General features: G+C 32.2%; 1 protein-coding gene across 1 annotated transcript in view; it reads right to left on the minus strand.

Annotated features, from left to right (window-relative positions):
- LOC127709607 (uncharacterized) overlaps positions 1 to 13574 on the minus strand; it is a 187467-nt gene that overhangs the window by 158928 nt on the left and 14965 nt on the right. The window contains exons 15-22 of the mRNA XM_052215208.1: positions 12975 to 13151; positions 10080 to 10292; positions 9118 to 9160; positions 8198 to 8361; positions 7652 to 7714; positions 7212 to 7418; positions 2566 to 2782; positions 518 to 620 (exon numbers count right to left, since the gene is read on the minus strand). Coding sequence (XP_052071168.1) covers positions 518 to 620; positions 2566 to 2782; positions 7212 to 7418; positions 7652 to 7714; positions 8198 to 8361; positions 9118 to 9160; positions 10080 to 10292; positions 12975 to 13151 — 1187 coding nt within the window. The remainder of the gene's footprint in view (positions 1 to 517; positions 621 to 2565; positions 2783 to 7211; positions 7419 to 7651; positions 7715 to 8197; positions 8362 to 9117; positions 9161 to 10079; positions 10293 to 12974; positions 13152 to 13574) is intronic.

Below are 13574 nucleotides of genomic sequence, written 5' to 3' on the forward strand. Positions count from 1 at the left end.
ATTACCTGTTTCTTGTAATGTAGAACTAAAGATTAGGATTGGGGGGAAAAGGGGGGGGGGTAATTACTTCTCACCATAGAGTTATTTGCTGAAGTTAACCAAAGTTTTTTTTCTGGCAGGGATATATGTTGAGGTTGTCAGCAAAATAAAATATTAGATTAAATTCAAATGTTTCATAAGGTTAAGCACTAGCTTTCTTTTCCACCCATATGTTGAACATGAGATTAATAATTTCTGTGTGAGTTGTACTGGTAATAAGTCTATCAATGGACATTGGAAATAAGGATAATTCATAATATTGGACTCAGTCCAAATAGGACCCATACACAGGGGCTGATATCATTTGTTATGTTTTTACATACTTCTTAAGTTGGGTAAATGTCAATGAGACAGCATCCCAATCACACAAACAAATAAAAGACATTAACAGGTATGTACATTGTAATAAATGACTTCATCCATAACATGAAACTATACTTAGATACAATTCGGATTGAAAATTTTTAAAAGCACTTACTTCATATTCCTTGGCTTCTCTTAAAAACTCTTGAACTTGTTCTGAAGATGCTAGATCTTCATGCAGTTTTCTTATACCACTTTTAAGATCAGAAGGGTCAATTCTGAAAAAAATAAAGCATATAAAAATATCTATCCAAATTAGATAGTTGACAGAACAAGGAATGTAGTTTTGAGTAAGCTTGGTCAATAAATATCAAACTCTTAATTTGTACTTTCTGCAAAAAATTCAAACAAATAAGAAATTTAACAAAGATGCAGAACATGAAATGTTGGTATAAGTAGCTTAGAAACAATATATCTTAATGAAGTATAGCTCAACTGAATAAATCTGTTAATAAAGTATAGTACAATTGAATAAGTCTGTTAATAAAGTATAGCTCAACTAAATAAATCTGTTAATAAAGTATAGCTCAACTGAATAAATCTGTTAATAAAGTATAGCTATAGTATAGTTCAACTGAATAAATCTGTTAATAAAGTATAGTTCAACTGAATAAATCTGTTAATAAAGTATAGCTCAACTGAATAAATCTGTTAATAAAGTATAGCTCAACTGAATAAATCAGTAAATAAAGTATAGCTCAACTGAATAAATCTTGATAATAAAGATGAAGTTTCTAGACTTAAAGTTGCTAATAAAATGCAATAGAAATTCACAAGAGATGGATGGACTGAAATTAACTAGTTTATAAAACCTTTTTGTTGCTATGGAATAACATTAGCTCAAATACAACAATACAGGAACAATGTTCTAACGTCCCTTACTAATTCACATATCTTGATTGTCATGGATCAATATATTATATATTATAATTTTGGTTCTTTTTCATAAATATCCTACAAGATAGCTTGCTATGCAGTATGGGTTTTACTCATTGCTGAACGTCCTACATTGAGCTTTAGTTGCTTACTTCTATGTCATTTGGTCTCTGGTGGAGAGTTGTTCATTGGCGATCATACCACATCTTATTATTTCATATATGTGATGAATAACAATGTAATTTTCCTTATAACTTTAAATTCCAACTGTCATAACTTCTGTACAAATAGTTGGTCAGTGTTGATTATCAAAATTGTCTTGCTAATGTAAACCTTTGGTATAAATTTCAAAAATATCTGAAAAGAAATGTAGGCTTGAGAGCCCTTAAGGTTGCACTTTGTAAATACAGCTGTTTCACAAGCCACGCCTCTTTTGGGGAGATGTATAATATTCATAGATATTTTGTTTTGTTTACTTACTGGTTCCCAGATATGATCTCTATGTTTCATCTCATAGAGAAATAACTTTGGAATGTTACCAGTAAACAAACACATCTTTGTGGTGAGAAATGAATTCTGAGGAATTCTGAGGAAGACCTTAAGTAAAGTATAAGTTTAAACTCTTAGAAGTTCGGGGCATATAAATGTTGAAAATATGCCGCACAGCCCTATGTTTTGACCTTTGAATAAAAAAGTAGTGCATATCAACTTTCCGTTCTAGGATATAATTTTTTACGAAACTTCATAGTAAAAGAGGAACAACTTTAGCTGCAAAGGGAGTTCCTATGGGAAATTGCATTGTCTGTATTTACAGAAGTGCAAACTTAAAATGCAATTTTTCCAAATAAAATTTACAATTCTAAAGAACATAACTGTAAAGATAATTGATCAGGGCTGATTTTTAATTTGACAGAGACATTGCTGATATATAACCTTTGATATAAATTTGCTTAATACCCTAAAAGAAATGTAATGCAATTTTCAATACAATTCATATTTCTAAACTTATTTAAAATTAGTTGCAATTTGATTAGTACTGATTTTTTTATCTCATCTGAGAAATTGCTGATAGAAACCTTTGATATAAATTTCATAAAAATCTGGAAAGAATTGCATGTGTGAGAGTACTAACAAGCTGGAAAGACACCAAGTATTTCTATGTCCCTCCCACCACTGCATGGTGGGGGGGCCAAAAATAGTAAATTGTGATAATTTATATAAACGTCTACAATACATTTTTTGGTATTGTTTGTATAAAACTCATTCTGACATTATGATTCAACTCACCCATACGAAACAGCTCTCCTTTTCCTTCTTCTTTGCTGTGGTGAACAGTCTGTTTTTTTCAAGGTAACCTGTTCTACTAGTGTCAAGTTTGTACAAATGCCTCCACTCAAGTAACAGATATTGACAGACAAGGTCACTTTATACAATGAAGAGGAACTTTCTATTACAGCCATACTTAGGCTGAACACATCATTGACTCTCTCTGCCACGGTTGATCCTGTGGTAAATGTAATCAAACATATATAAAATTGTTGCACTTATAACAATAAATTAAGTCATTGGTTTAAAGCTTCTGAGTATTGGGTTTCAGATTTTGCACATGATAATCAAGAAAGATATATATGCATTTTGTCAGGTTTAAAAAGGACGACATCAAACGCACAGACCAAAAAACATAATGCCCCTAAGTGGGGCATAATCAAAGTGCTGGATAGCACCTCTGGAAAGTTTGCAACTGTAGATGTGTATTATTTTAAATAGGTTATAGACGTGTATTATTTCAAATATGTATTTAATCACAACTTTGATATTTTAACTAAACCTTTGTCTTGTCAGCAATCATCAAAAATCACTTTTTTTCATATGTTTGTCATAGAAAATTTTGATATTTTCTATTGCAACCTTAAACTGTAGATCTAAAATAATCAAATATACAGAAAGCTCTGTTAATTTCTTTATGTGCCCATGCCATGTCAAGGGCCTGTAAATTTAATATTTTTCTATTGGTTTAGGTCCTTCATATTTGTTTTTAGTCAAATGTTTTGTTACTGATTAACCCTTAAGTTTTCTTGTTTGAATTGTTCCACATGTTTCATATATATAGCTTACTATATGGTACAAGTTTTTCTCATTGTTGACGACCGTATGGTGGCCTATAGTTGTTAATATATCTTCCTCGACCTTTAAACTCTTTTGTATAGCATTGGTTCATTTGCAAAAAATACCACATTTTTTTTTAAATAAAACAGTTAACTTAAATCAATACAACTGTAATGAAAGTGAATTTATATTAAAGGTTGTGATCAATAAATAGGGAATGTGTCCATGACACAAATGATGCCCCCGCTGCATTAACGTTATTAAGGGTCACAACTCAAGAACTCTAAATATGACACTACCAAAATTTGTACTTGATCTGAGTTTTGGGGTAATAAGCATTGTGTATACATTCTTCACATTAAGTTGAGGCAAACTTAAGTTAAAGAACGGAATCGAAAAAATCAGCAATTTTTCCATTTGTAACGGGGCACAACCCTAGAGCACTAACTATATTAAACAAAGGACACACATGGATTCATGACAAAATTGTGTTTTGGGGATGGTGATGTGTTTGTAGATCTTACTTCACTGAACATTCTTGCTGCTTTCAATTATCTCTATCTATAATGAACTTTCAGTTTCAGAGGCAAATATTTTGTAATAATTTTAAAAAATTTACAACATTTATGAAAATTAAGAAGGTCCAGTAACAACAACACTTTACGGAATGCTCCAGTAATTTATTGAGATGGACATGTTTCGGTGGCTAGGCCACCGTCATCAGGATAGAAAACAATACATAAAATCATGCTGAGGTACAAAATCGGGTTGAGAAAATTAAAACGTCACAATGTTGCTATGGTGAGTAACGTTATAAATAGCAATTGAAAGAGAAAGTGAAAGTAAGTATATATGGAAGTGAACTATTAGAATAAAATAAAATAAAATAAAAATACAATGTTTTTGTTGTTAAAATGTTTGTTAAAATTGTTCTGCCATCATGTGTTAGCATTCTTGCACAGTGGAACGAATTATACAATAAATTATTGTCAGTTGCGTTCTGTGTAAATTTTGTGTTCAATTAACGTTATTTCCAAATATAGACGACATTTCACTGGCAATTCCTTACCATTTCGACTGACTTCCCTTGGCCAGAGGTACTACTCCAAATCGCGTCGGGAATGCTGTAAAGTGTTTGACGGCCAAAGGTATAGGGAAAATTAAATAAAAGGATATCGCTGGTCTATGGTCTACATTTTATGTTTTTATTGTAACGACCCTGCATACCTGAGGTATCCACTTTATAGAATCTACTGACAGAAGATTTACCAGGCGTTGGTTCACTTGTGTTTTAATTTTTTCAATTTTGATCGTTGAACCCCTGCATCCTTCGGGAACCGCCGTTGCAACCTGCGCTAATCTTGTTAGCCATCCGCACGTAGTAAAACAAACAATTATATCATTGAGGCACCAACAGGAACCGGCCTTCCTAAAATGCTATCAGGCATTCAACAGGCGCAAAGAAAGTAAATTATGATGAGCCATCTCAACCAATAACGAGTTCAAAGGAGGAAAAGAACTGTGATAAGACTATTTTTCTCTTACAGAATTAATTGGCAATTATAGACTTCTTATTATGAAATTCACTTTTAAGTAAGTTCCAGAAAATACGTTAATCATACATACTACCAACTTTACCAGATTACAAGATTACCAGCCACTTCCGATAGTTTAATGGAGGAACACAACATTTACATTCACCATAGACCAGTGATATCATTTTATTTAATTTTCCCTATACCTTCAGCCGTCAAACACTTTACAGCATTCCCGACGCGATTGGGAGTAGTACCTCTGGCCAAGGGAAGCCAGTCGAAATGGTACGGAATTGCCAGTAAAATGTCGTCTATATTTGGAAATAACGTTAATTGAACACAAAATTTACACATAACACAACTGACAATAATTTATTGTATAATTCGTTCCACTGTGCAAGAATGCTAACACATGATGGCAGAACAATTTTAACAAACATTTTAACAATAAACACATTGTATTTTTATTTTATTTTATTTTATTCTAATAGTTCACTTCCATATATACTTACTTTCACTTTCTCTTTCAATTGCTATTTATAACGTTACTTACCATAGCAACATTGTGACGTTTTAATTTTCTCAACCCGATTTTGTACCTCAGCATGATTTTATGTATTGTTTTCTATCCTGATGACGGTGGCCTAGCCACCGAAACATGTCCATCTCAATAAATTACTGGAGCATTCCGTAAAGTGTTGTTGTTACTGGACCTTCTACATTTTATGTTTTTATTGTAACGACCCTGCATACCTGAGGTATCCACTTTATGGAATCTACTGACAGAAGATTTACCAGGCGTTGGTTCACTTGTGTTTTAATTTTTTTAATTTATGAAAATTGTTAAAAATTGACTATAAAGGGCAATAACTCCTAAAGGGGTCAATTGACAATTTTGTAAATGCAAACCTATTTGTAGATCTTACTTTGCTGTACATTATTGCTGTTTACAGTTTATCTCTATCTATAATAATATTCAAGATAATAACCAAAAACGGCAAAATTTCCTTAAAATTACCAATTCAGGGGCAGCAACCAAACAACGGGTCTCCCTTTGGGCCAGGTGATCTAAAAATGACTCAACCTAAATTCAAACTTGATCTTGGTTTTATGGTTAAAAGTATTGTATATAAGTTTCATAACATTTGGTTGAGCGAACTAAAGTAAGATAACGGAAACGAAAAAATTCAGCAATTTTTACATTTGTAAAGGGGCATAACTATAGAACAGTATAACTGACGCCACCAAAATTCAAATTTGATCAGTGTTTGGTGTAATGAGCATTGTGTGTAAGTTTCATAACATTTGGTCAAGACAAAGTAAGAGAACAGGAACTAAAAATTCCAGCAACTTTTCTATTTGTAAAGGAGCATATATAACTCTAGAATGGTAAAAGTGACGCCACCAAAATTCAAACTTGACTTTTGTTTTGTGGTAATAAGCATTGCGTACAAGTTTCATACAAACAGGCAAACTCAAGTAAGAGAACAGAAATCAATTTTGGGATTTACGGACGTACGTACAAGTAAGGGACGTATATACTTACAGAAGAACAAGAATAAAACTCAATACGGTAAAATGTTCATTCATGAATGAAACGCTGTCTCGCGTAGATTTCTTTTGATTTTCTCTTCAGTGCATGGCAGATCCGTGAAGTAGTGTTTGTGATACTCATTTTCAAAATGAAGTTAAATTCATCTGAATTGTCGGTGAACATTAATTCCTGTTTCATTCAAGCTGTAAACTTTTCAAAAGAGTAGAAACTCAAAATTTCAAAAGCATCTTCCTAGAATCAGTATTCAAACACTAGTACTACATTATCTTGGAGCAGAACATTTGCGATAGTCTGTCACCGGAAGTTTGAGGCCGACGCCTTAGAAAAGTAGCTATAGCAAGCTTTAGCAAACTTTCCAAAAACAGGAATATCTTTCTTATGGCAATGTCATCAAAACAACTGAGAATATTATTTATTTGAACATACTATGGTTTTATTACAGAATTACTTTTTGAGAGATATGGACATCCTGTATGGTTTGGCCATTGATGCATGGTGATTTCTACATCTCATTTACAGTGAACTAGTTTTGTACAATCTTCTCATCGGTGAATATCCACATCTCATTTCTATCTATAGAATACTGAAGTAGATGTAAAGATATATACATTGAATGGTACAACAAGACTATTACCCTTGTTCTTTGTACAGACCATATATTGGGCACTGGATCATGGTCATTGGCATTCAAAATTAAATTAATAAACTTCCTTGTGAATAGAAAGCAAAGAGAGTACCTGTCAGTGAATCTAATCCAGTTTTGGTCCATGATTGTCTCTCAATACTGGTCACCATCTCATCACACTGTGTCAGTTGGTATGAAGTATATACATTTCTGGTACCAGTCATGAAGTTAATATCTGTACAACATTCTACACTGTGACAATCACTAGACATTTTGCATCCAGGTAAGGATGACATTGGAACTGGTACATCTGTACAACCTAAATATATGAACTTTAGTATCTATGAACCTGAACTCATTATTTGGTTTTCTGCATATTGATAATAAAATAAAATTGTGACAGAGTGCATCAAATAAGTTCAACAAGATTCATATTGTGTTGAGAAGCTGATATTTTACAATAAACCTTTTAAGCATAATCTCATTATATATATCATAGGATTAAACACATTCTTCATACATAATTGGGAATTGTGAAAATTAAGTACCAACCATTTAGAAAGTTTCCACTATATGCTGTACACTGGGAAGGTTTCCAAAACTCAAATGCCAATCCTGAAACACATGCAAAACTTTTAGGATAAAAAAATGTAACTCAAATGCAAATAAAAATTTGATGATACAAAAATAAGTGTACTTTGTAACAGCTACCCAGTCTTGTAAAACTTTACTGTCTATAGTCAACCTTAAATTTGCACTGTCTTAAATTTACAAAACATTAATTTTTTGTTCCAAATGAATAAGTTGACTTACATATATATGTATGCTGAAAAAATAGTGTTTTATTATCAGCATTTAACAAGAAGATCATTTATCATAGTCTATTACAGATACTTAGTAACCATCATATCAGCTTGATTATCTTATATAATTCTGCATAATTGTAAAGAGATCTATTAAGTTGATTTTACTTTCACTGTTTTTCAAAACAATAATAAATGTAAACACCATTCATTGAGGAGGAGTATTACTTCAAAAATGGTTATATTTTCAGGATGCATAGCATCATTCATTTATAAAAACAGCTTTAAAATTTACCTCCAAATGGAACACTATTAACATTACTACAGTCAGAGTACAAGAAATCAGCATTGGTTAGAACTGTATATTCTTTCAGACAATTGTCCTTTGCATCAAAACACAGCTTAATACTTATATCCACCAAGAACTTTCTCTCTGAAGGAATGTTGTATATACTAAACCTAAAAAAAAACATCAAAGCTTTTTTACTTACTTACAACACATTATGAAGCCAAATAAAAAAAAAAAATGTTAAAAACGGATAGAAAACATTTTCATTTATTCCTTTAAAATATCTACTGTGTATTCCTATGACTTTTGCAAGACTTTCAATGAAAATATTAAATAGCTACATGACATAATGTCTAACTGAGGAAATTATTCATATATTTCAATAGAAGTACAAACCTTAAAAATTTGCTCACAAAAGCTTGAAGCTCTGGTGTTAATTCGTCTATATATATGTTTGCACTTATGTTGTCAAGTCTCCACAAAAATTTTACATGCAGAAGTTTTTGAAAATGATGCAAAATAGTAAACTCAATCCAAAGGAAAAATATTTGTGCTTCGAAAAAAAGTTACAGGTATTATTACAAGTCTATTTGTACTGTTTGTTGTTGGTTGCTGTTGGTCATATTTGTTTTTCTTGACTTGATTTGTCATAAATCAGGCCATTTTCTTGATTGAATTGTTTCATATCTTATCATGCCATGGGCCTTATAGCTGACTATTTAGTATGAGTTGTGCTCATTGTGGAAGATTGTATGGACACCTATAATTACTTATATCTACATCATTCAGTCTCTGGTGGATAGTTGTCTCATTGGCAATCATACCACATCTCCTTATTTTTATAACACACAATGGAGACACTTAATGCCCTTGTCACACTACCACAAGATACTGGTTTGAAAAACTATTTTAATTCTTGGACTGACCTGATCTGGAACACCCCATGAAGTGTTATGACTTCACTTTTACCTAGAATAAAAATTTAAGAAAAAATTTATTATTTGCACAATTGTAAAACAGTATAATCTAATATAACATCTGGATACTGAATACACATATTTAAACTGACTAATTTTATGTGGAGAGGCAGTATCACTATATCAATATATTTCATTTCGTTGGAAATTGAGTTTTTCACGTTTGCTATTTGTAGTACTTATATATAGATGGGAACTAGTATAACTAGTTCTGCAACAGTACTTACTATCTATAAAGTTTGATGTTAGGTGCATAAGGCACAAGAAAAGTTTTGGCGGTTTCTACAGGTGGGGTTTTATGCTACTTTATAAAGTTTGGAATTTAAATGTATTAGTATGGAAGGTGCTGGCAGTTACGTCGAATCGAAGTTAGTCACATTAGTATTTATACAGTTGCTGCTATGTTTATTACATGTATCCATATGTTGTTTGAAATTAGGTAAAATAAAATATTGTATCGCAAGAGAATATAATATGTTACTGCGAGCAACTAATCCTATTTCTGTGTTTGTCTTGTTTATAGCCAATTGAATTTAGAGTAGAAATACTTTAATTTCGGACAAGCAGGGCGAGGGAGAATTTAACAAAATTTATCCCATATTCTATGCATTATCAGAATATCACATGTCAGTAAATATATGAGTAAGTCCAGTTAAACAGAATTGGCTTCAATGCAGTGAAACTTGCATAATCAAAACCCTGTATCCAGAACCCCAAACACTTAAGTACCAGAATGAAAAGTGATTTTATTAAGTAATTGTGCAAACTGAGCACCTGTTTCCAAAAACACAACTGCTTCAGTCCAGTTTAGATGCATTGTACTTACTAAACCAAATGTTTAATGAAAAGTCATAGAACATAAAAATCAGCAAGAGTGAAATGACTCTGTCCTGATAAACAATGAAACTAACCCCATTGATAGTTCAATAGATTAATTTCATGGTGTAGATTTTCTATCCTCACAGCTAGTTTATATGTACAGGTATCCAGTTTAAGACTGGTCTGTAGAGATCTTTTTAGAATATCAACATGCACACAACAAGATACTTCCGACTTAGTTGGTGATAAATAACAGGTTATCTCTTCAGGTAAGGATGGTTGAGTCACATTACGGAAAGAAGTCTCTAAAAAAGAAAAAAAACAATATTTAAATCTCAACATGAATTATACAATATATCTGTACTAGTAGCTCTTAAAGAATAATTCAAAAGATGGTAGAATCTCATTACAAAATTCCTGTAAATTTGATGTAAAAATTGACTTTGAAACTAAAAACAAATAAACTTTTAACACAGAGATATGTCTCGCCTATTTGTTATTTTGATAATGCAAATGTTGAAATTAAAATTACAATACTTTAACATGCAAATTATGCAAATATTCAAAGTCAATGAACCATGACTGAATGTACAGGACTAAACAGTCTCCATGGAAATGAGATGTGCCAATGCTAATACAACTGCAAACCAAATACCATTGACTTTTCAAAAGTCGTTCCCTTTAAACAAACCTAAACACAAACATTAACTTGTAAACTATGTAAAAGTTTCAAAGTCAATGAACCATAATTAGGGGGTGGGGTTATATAATCTCCATGGAAATGAAACTTGCAAATGCCAATACATTTGCATACCGAATATCATTGACTTAACATTAGTGGTTCATCTTAAACTGACCTTATCACAAACTAATACATGAAAACTAAGCAAAAGTTTCAAAGTCAATAGACCATGACTGAGAAGTAAGGACCAAATATTCTCCATGGAAATAAGATGTGCTAATGCTTCTACAACTGCATACCAATTATCATTGACCTACCACTAACGGTTCCCCTTAAACTGACCTAATCACAAACTAATACATGTAAACTAAGCAAAAGTTTTAAAGTCAATAGATCATGACTGAGGGGGCAGGGCCAAATAATCTCCATGGAAATGAGATATACCAATGCTTATACAACTGCATACCAAATATCATTGACCTACCACTAGTGGTTCCCCATAAACTGACCTAATAACAAACTTATACATGTAAACTAAGCAAAGTTTCAAAGTCAATAGACCTTGACTGAGGGGATGGGGCCAAATAATCTCCATGGTAATGAGATGTGCCAATGCTAACACAACTGCACACCAAATATCATTGACCTACCACTAACGGTTCCCCATAAACTGACCTAATCACAAACTAATACATGTAAACTAAGCAAAGTTTTAAAGTCAATAGATCATGACTGAGGGGGCAGGGCCAAATAATCTCCATGAAAATGAGATATACCAATGCTTATACAACTGCATACCAAATATCATTGACCTACCACTAGTGGTTCCCCATAAACTGACCTAATCACAAACTAATACATGTAAACTAAGCAAAGTTTCAAAGTCAATAGACCTTGACTGAGGGGATGGGGCCAAATAATCTCCATGGTAATGAGATGTGCCAATGCTAACACAACTGCACACCAAATATCATTAACCTACCATTAGTGGTTCCCCATAAACTGACCTAATCACAAACTAATACATGTAAACTAAGCAAAGTTTCAAAGTCAATAGACCTTGACTGAGGGGGTGGGGCCAAATAATCTCCATGGTAATGAGATGTGCCAATGTTAATACAACTGCATACCAAATATCATTGACCTACCACTAGTGGTTCACCATGAACTAGACCTAATCACAAACTGATACATTGTTGACGCCGCTGCCGACGCCGGAAAAAGCATACCTATGTCTCGCTTTTTGACTCTGTCAAGGCGAGACAAAAATTGGGTTATACAAAAAATTGGGTTATACAATCAGAATTAAATCATTCAAGTGTTCACAAATTTTCTTGCAGGTTGTCTGCAAATCATCTTATTTGTTAACTGAAACATGTACACCTAACATATTCTCCCTAACTGTCCTACACACAGAAAAAAACCCCAATTGAAGCCTCCAAGATCGTTAGGCCTGATCATAACAAACTCATGTCATCAACTGGAAATCATTAACTTTACCATTTTGAATTAATTAAAGGGGCATAACCCTGGAAAGTAAAAAACAATCACAAAGAACATCAAATTTGCACAGAATTTCATAGTACAAATCAATTTAAAAAAAAAATATAACTTCTAACTCAAAACAAGCTAACTTTATTTTGTATGCAGGTCAAGGCATATAACTTTGAAAAGTAATTGAAGCAATAGTCATAATCAAACCTGACTAGTACTTCTTTCTAGCTTAAATTTGGTTTGAAGTAGGACATTCCATTAGGAAAAGATCCTACTTCACATTAATCATCAAGACACTGTTTTTACCATAATGAAACACTTCAAGGGGGAATTATTTACACAGTAAATGAAACAACAATGAAAACCTAACTTAGCCTGCATTTAGTACTGGTAGTAAAATGCAAATTAAAAGGTCCTTCTCCAAACCAAACTTCAATTATCATCATGGCAGAAATAGTTTTTACCCTTTTGAGAAACTTCTTTACATTTGTAGGTAGTAATGCTGCAAAGTGAAAAGGTCCTACCCCAAAACTAAACTTACGTATCATCTGGAAGACATATAAAGTGGTCAATATATTTTCCCTGAAATGTTTCCTTGAAGCAAATATTAGGTATTGAAACAAAAAATGCTCTGATGAAACTATGATCAATCTAATATGTTCACATTAATTATGTTTTGTTTTTACTTGAGGAATACTGACTTCATATCACAGGTATGACTAATCTAATAAATGACATTGAAAACTCTAAAACATCTAGATTTTGAAATTTTGCAGGAAAATTAGAAAATGTATTCTTCATCAACACTTACCATTATTAAGTACAACTTCAGTGTTAAGGTAAGGAGACACTGTCAAGTCACACTTGTCTGAGAAATCCATGTAATCAGATAATCCTAAATCCATTATCAGGTCATTGGCAACTTTATCTGATACACTTGAATTTTTGTTTAATCCTTTTTCTCCTAACCAATGGTTTAAAGAAAACTCTGAAAACAGTAAAGATACTCAATTTCTTTTAGATTAATATATATATTTAGTTTCAATCAAGTTCTTCAGTACAGTCTATTCTTTGATTAATGTGTTTAAACAAGAGGCTCTCAAGAGCCTGAATCGCTCACCTGTTATTTTTTTTGCTTAAATCTTTCATCAATGATTATTTTTGCTTTTTACCCATATGTTCCATTTTAGCCATAGTGTCTATGTTTCTTGACATACAAGGAAATGAAATACAAAATTTATACTAGATTCATTTGAGAAGATTTTTAAAGTTAAAATACATAAAACAACTTGTGTAAAATTGTCCTTAAAGGGCAATAACTCCTTAAAGGGTCAATTGACAATTTTGGTCATATAAAAACTTTTTTGTAGATCTTACTTTGCTGAACATTTTTGCTGTTTACAGTTTATCT

The sequence above is a fragment of the Mytilus californianus genome, unplaced genomic scaffold, assembly GCF_021869535.1.
Source record: "Mytilus californianus isolate M0D057914Y unplaced genomic scaffold, xbMytCali1.0.p SCAF_7, whole genome shotgun sequence".
Taxonomy (NCBI): domain Eukaryota; kingdom Metazoa; phylum Mollusca; class Bivalvia; order Mytilida; family Mytilidae; genus Mytilus; species Mytilus californianus.